Raw genomic sequence first — 6000 nt, forward strand, 5'->3', positions numbered from 1 at the left:
TTGGATATATAGCAAATTTGAGGCTACAAAATTGGGCTACATGAGACCCCATGTTTAAAAAGAAAGAAAAGAAGGAAGGAAGGAAGGAAGGAAGGAAGGAAAGAAGGAAGGAAGGAAGGAAGGAAGATTTTATACATGGCACACAGAAAGCACCCAGGAAATGGTAGCTGATCTAAGAAGGACACATTCCTGGGTCAAAGACACCTTTGTGATTGTTAGTCATTATATGGACTGATTGAACAGGTTTAGAGAACTCATTTTCAGGAAGCCACTGAAGGTTAGAAGTAGGGCAGCCTCCAGGTCTAAATTAATTATGCCCAGTGTTTTAAGATGGCTACTGTAGAGTCATAGAAGCCTGGGAGCAAACCCTAGCTGCCAACTAATCACTGTATGACTTCACCTCTACAAGCTTCCTCAATCTCTCTGAACTCAAAGCAGGAAAACCTGAGGCTTGGCCATTTATAGTATAGTTTCACAACCTCCATGTCTTAAGATGCAATTATCTAGCATGCAGGGTTTCGTGTTCCAATTCCAGCAAAGGAAAAAAAGCCACATTTGTAGTCTCGGGCACCTCCTGCAGCGTTTGGAACATAGCCCTCAAGGATAAAGTGGGTTACTGGATACTTTTCTCTACAAAAGCCCATTAGACAATAAAAATTTTATCCCCGAAGGAAAACTGAAAAAAAATTCATCAACTCTTTATCCTTGTGACTGTTTGCTTTCTTCTTTCCATAGAAGTCTATCACATAGATCTGATGTTGGTGCTGGTTTTCTCCCTCTACAGGGCTGTTGTTGCTGAGACTGAAGTCTTGGCTTTCATCACCCTCTGCATCATCAGTTCCTAGGGCCCAGACTGGCCATACCTTTGTAGCTTGCTAAAAGATTCTTCTTGTAGCAATTCCAGCAGGGTTGCCCTTAACCATTTCTGCATCTTTTGCATAACTTCCTGGGCTAGGAGTTCTCTTTGCTAATATTCCTTATATGGAACATAAACCTTACTAGGACCAAGTTTTGTCTGCCTAAGTCTGTGTTTTTCATGGTTAGAAATTCCTTGATTTTCGGAAAGCTCAAAGCACAATTCCTGCTCGGTTACAATTACAGCTTTTTCTTGAAGCCGTTTTAGGGTTTTGTTTTGTTTTGTTTTGTTTTTTTCTGTGATATGGAGATGGGACATAAATAAATGTAAAAAGACTCTGCTGGTGAATGTTTAAGATCCTATTTCCAAGCACAGACTGTATTTATCATGAGAATATGCTACTCAGACTTGAATGTGTTTGCAAATTACCCTGGGATCTGGTTACTACGCTAAATAAAACACTGAATTTGACTCTGTAGGTCAGGGTGTGAGATACTGCATTTGTAACAAGACCCCAGGTGATGACCAGGTGGCTGGGCCTGGTGCACAAATTGAGTTGCACAAGGTGGAAGAAACTTGTTCCCTTGATTCAGCACAATTTCTGTGTCCATCTCCTCCACAAAATATGACCAAAGTCTCTAGAAGTGTAGGGACAGACACCAAAACCACGGAAGGGCTCTAATAAGACCTACAAGTTACCCCCACCCACCCCCGCCCCATTTTCGCTCTGTCCCCGCTCCAGCCCCGCTGAGATCCTGATGAAATTGGCCAGGAAGTCTCCTGGGAAGCTCTCCAGATGCTTTTGCTGCAGATGGCCTCATAGCCAAATTTCAAAACGACTGCTTTTTCCAAGTTACAACCCTGGGGACAGCTGTTGTCACCAATGGTGGCATCTGCTTGGCCAGCATTTTAACAACCTAGTGTTCTAAGACCAGCATTAAAAAGGGTACCATCACTCATCTTCGACTATACAATTCACAGTGGGTTCAGTCCCTGAAGCCTCAGACCCTCACCCCTAGGCCGAGAATCACTAGGTCGCCTGATGCCCCCACTTCAGGCCCACCAGGCAGAGGCAGGGCCGCTCATGCGCAGAGCGACCCCCAGGCCACAGGGCCGGGTCCCTGGGTGCCCCAACCCGTGCCCACCTTACCTCTCTGGACCAGGGTGGCCAAGGAGAAAACGAGGCAAACGAGGAAAGCGGTGCGCCAGGCCACCATGGCTACGAGCAGGCGCAGGGGCCTGGAGGAGCACAGTTAGCGCAGGAGGGCGGGGGCGCGGGGAGGAGCTGGGGAGGAGGAGCCTGTCACAACTGCAGAGCCCCGCCCAGAGCTGGCAACAGTCGTCCAGCCCAGAAGGACAGTGGCGAGGCGCACCTTAATGCCCGCGCTGGGGGCTGGGGGCGCGACTCCTCAGGGCCCACTGGAAGAGACTGGGCGACACTGCCGTCCCGGGGCCGCAGTCTCGGGGGCGAGGCATGAGGAGAGGGCGGGGGCGGGGCTCAAAGACACCCCATTAGGTCGCGAGATCTGGATTGGGTGGCATGCCTACTCGCTGCGGCAGACCCCTTCCCATCCTGTTATCGCTAGGGAAATGTCAGAAGTGGCCTGCGAGCCCAGGCAGCGCGTCACCAGAGGCCAGGGACGGGAAGAAGCAGTGGAGATGGTGCTCAGGAATGGCCACCCGAGAGACCACTAAACATCCTAACCCAGAGCTTGGGTGCTGCCAGTCTGTGACCTTGGGCCGCACCTTCCTCCTCTAGTTCAGTTCTCCCAGTTGCGTGGCTCTCCAATGCCTCAGCCTTGATTGCTGCTCCCTGCTGAAAGCTGCAGTAAAATCCCTGTGCAGACTAAAGAACTCAGCTGTTTGGGCAGCTGCTGGTAACTAGAAGCCGGAGACGCCAATGCAGGCAACAAGGAGGGTGGGCTAGGTCTAGAGCCAAAGCTTAGGGGAATAATTGCCGAAACTTAGGTTAGAGACAGGGTTGGTACTGGAAAAGTTCACAGCCGCTCAATCAGAAAAATATGCCCCGTGACCAACAAAGGAGCTGCAGTCTTTTCCCATGAATCTCCGCAAATGGAGTCCACCTCCCTGGTGGCGAGAACGCAGATACCCTCACTGCTGCCACAACCAAAAGCCTACTGCAGCCTGGTAGAGAAAGCTCCCAAGAAGAGCCTGGCTACAACCAGCTCTCAGGACAAAGAAAGCGCTGCTGTTCACTGTGGCAGCATGGAGCCTGTCCGTACCTGGTTTTGGTCACTTCTAAGGATGGCTCCTACTCCCATTCCCAGTGTTCCTGGCCAGAAACAACACATATACATATACATGAATCCTCTCTCTCTGTCTCTCTCTCTCTCTCTCTCTCTCTCTCTCTCTCTCTCTCTCTCTCTCTCTCTCTCTCTCTCTCTCTCTCTCTCCCTTCCCTCTATCCCTTTCTCCTCTCTCCCTTCCTCCCCTCTCTCTCTTCCCCCTTTCTCTGCTTCTATTCTATGCACTGCACTAAATATGGGACTGAGAAACACAAACACACAAAGAGTAGACCTTCCCATGGGCAAAGCAGGGCTATAACTGGAGCTGAAGAGTAGAAATAGCTGATAGGTCTTTATTTCTCATAACGGCCTTATGTATGACCTCAATAATCAAGGAGTAGAAATGAGTGAGTGGGAGTGCCTTCTTTTTCTCTGTATCCCAGTCTGGCCTTGAACTCATGATCCTCCTATCTCTGCCTTCTGATTGCTGGGATCACAGGAATGTGTTTTCTTCCCCAGACCCCTAGATTGTTATAACCTTGCTGGTCATGTATTCCTGTAGCAAGAAAACTTGATATTTAGTGGATAGTCATAGTAAAAGAGCACAAATGAATTTTGGATGTGACACTAAATATCCTATATCTTAACTGTAGTGGCACATAAGTTACAGGTAATACATAAAAAGGGGGAAATGAGGTGATATTTTGTTTGTGCTCTTCAAAGCTTTCCTGAAGATTAGAGGGTAGAGCTAGCCATTAGTTAACCATAAAGGTCTGAAGGTCTGTACAGACAGACAGGAAGTGATATGGCTGTGTAGCCATGTTTTCTCTGGTCCTGCCCATCCCCCCACCCCCCACAGTCCAGACAAATCTCTCTCATAAATGGTCCTGCAGCCACTCAGACCCAAGTAAACATACAGAGGCCTATATTAATTACAAACTGTATGACGTATGGCAGGCTTCTTGCTAGCTAGCTCTTACAACTTAATTCAGTCCATTTATATTAATGTATGTTTTGCCATGTGTTCTGTGGATTTACTGATCTGCTGGCATCTTGTTGTTCCTTTTTGGGGTGGCTGGTGTCTCTCCAGACTCTGTCTTTCTCTTTCCTGTCTCTCTCCTTGGATTTCCCGCCTGTCTCTAAGCTGCCCTGCCATAGGCCAAAGCAGCTTATTCATTAACCAATGGGAACAACATATATTCACAGAGTACAGAAAGTCATCCCTCAGCATGGCTAGGTGGAAAGAGGAATATTAGGCAGGCAGAGACAGAAGCTCAGCCCCTCTTCATTCTAAAGAGTTATGGAGATAGATGACTTTGGCTGCTCCTTTACTTTTCTGATCTTTCAGCATTTACCCCAATATCTGACTCTGGGTTTTTATTATTAAAACTAATTAAGATTCTCACTACAGACTGGATTAAACTGAGCTATCACAGTGGAGGGAATGGCAGCTGATGAGGCAGGACCTAAAATGTATGCTTCTGTACAACACAAGATAAGCATAAAAGATAACCTGCCTAGATGCTGGAGCAAGAACCAAGAGAAAAGAATGATGTTATAATATATCAAATGACACGAGATAAACAATAACCCTTGTCAATCAAAATGCCTGAATAAGGCTATGAGATAACTACCCCTTTATAAGATGATGTATCTGGGGCCTAGTGTGTCTCTCAGTGTCTTATAAGTGAGGTTAATGTGAGTCCGGGAGGCCTGGTGAATCTTTCAGTTGGAAAGAGGTGCCCACCAGGAACTGGGTGAGCAACTCAGTCAGATCATTGCAACCCTACTGAATTCCAGCTGAACATGAAACTGATTTACATACAAGAAGTTCAACACTTACAAGCCATGATCCTCGCCCTGTCTGCTGTACACAACCTCCTTATTACCAATGCATCTGAATTCTCCAATGCCTGACCAAGTATCTTGTCAACACACTACTTCCTTCTCCTCACCCTGTATACCTAGCTCTTCCCTGGACTTCTCATGCTTCAAATATTGCCACCAACTGGAAAAAGCATTTAGCCCTTCTAGCTCCGCTCCTAAAATGCCAACCTTTTTCACAAGGAAGAAAAGTATGTCATTATCCACAAGAGCTAGCAGGCCATCCTAGGAGCACAGCAGTTGTCCTGAGTGTGCTGAAAACACTGCTAGTGACCCCAATGACTTTCTGGGTATCAGCCTGATGTTCAACCACTCCCCAGTTTTCTGCTCCTGTTGTTACATACCAGACCTGGGGAAAAACATGTGAACAGAGAAACCAGGATGTCTTGGAGGCCCTAGGCTTCAGCAGCTGGCCAGAACTTTGAAGTTCTATTGCTACCCAAATAAACAGCTGCAAAACCCTACCCACAAAATATCCACTCTCGATTCTATATACCAGCCACTTTTTCAAGGGAGCCTCCTCCACCCATGGCCAAAAGCAGCCTTAGTAGGCAGCATCTACCAACCAGGACCTTGACACTGCTGAAGATGCCCACCAGAGGAGCACTACTGTCCGTGTTGAAATTGCTCTTTTCTGGCGGCTGTGGTGGCTCATCCCTTCAATTCTAGCATTCAGGAGGCTAAGGCAGGAGAATTGCCACAATATCAAAGCCAGCTGGGGCTATATAGGAAAACCCTCTGTCAAAGTAAAGCAAGACAAACAGCACAACAGCAAAACCTTGTCCTTCCCTGATGTTTCACCCCTGCCACCAGTAACACTTGGGAACTGGCAGAGGAAAGCAAGGATGAAGGTCCCCTAGTCCAACTTGGGGTTACCCTTTATCTCCAGGAAACAAAAGGGACTCAATCAGTGCTCAAGGCTTTAGCTGCCTCCCATGAGTCTCTGCTACCCTCCCTTAGCCTTGGGCCCTAATGCCTGTAGGCCCTTACTGGATGGACACACACACACACACA

At 47.6% G+C, this 6000-nt stretch overlaps 1 protein-coding gene across 4 annotated transcripts in view; it reads right to left on the reverse strand.

The window, feature by feature from the left end:
* The window catches only part of Cd99l2 (CD99 molecule like 2), an 85304-nt gene extending 83183 nt beyond the window's left edge, over nucleotides 1-2121 (reverse strand). For all 4 annotated transcript variants that reach the window (XM_059250064.1, XM_059250065.1, XM_059250063.1 and 1 more), the window contains exon 1: nucleotides 2007-2121. In XM_059250064.1, the coding sequence (XP_059106047.1) occupies nucleotides 2007-2073 (67 nt within the window). In that variant the 5' untranslated portion in view covers nucleotides 2074-2121. The remainder of the gene's footprint in view (nucleotides 1-2006) is intronic.
* Between the last annotated feature and the right edge of the window lie 3879 nt (nucleotides 2122-6000).

The sequence above is a fragment of the Peromyscus eremicus genome, chromosome X (genome assembly GCF_949786415.1).
Source record: "Peromyscus eremicus chromosome X, PerEre_H2_v1, whole genome shotgun sequence".
Lineage (NCBI taxonomy): Eukaryota > Metazoa > Chordata > Mammalia > Rodentia > Cricetidae > Peromyscus > Peromyscus eremicus.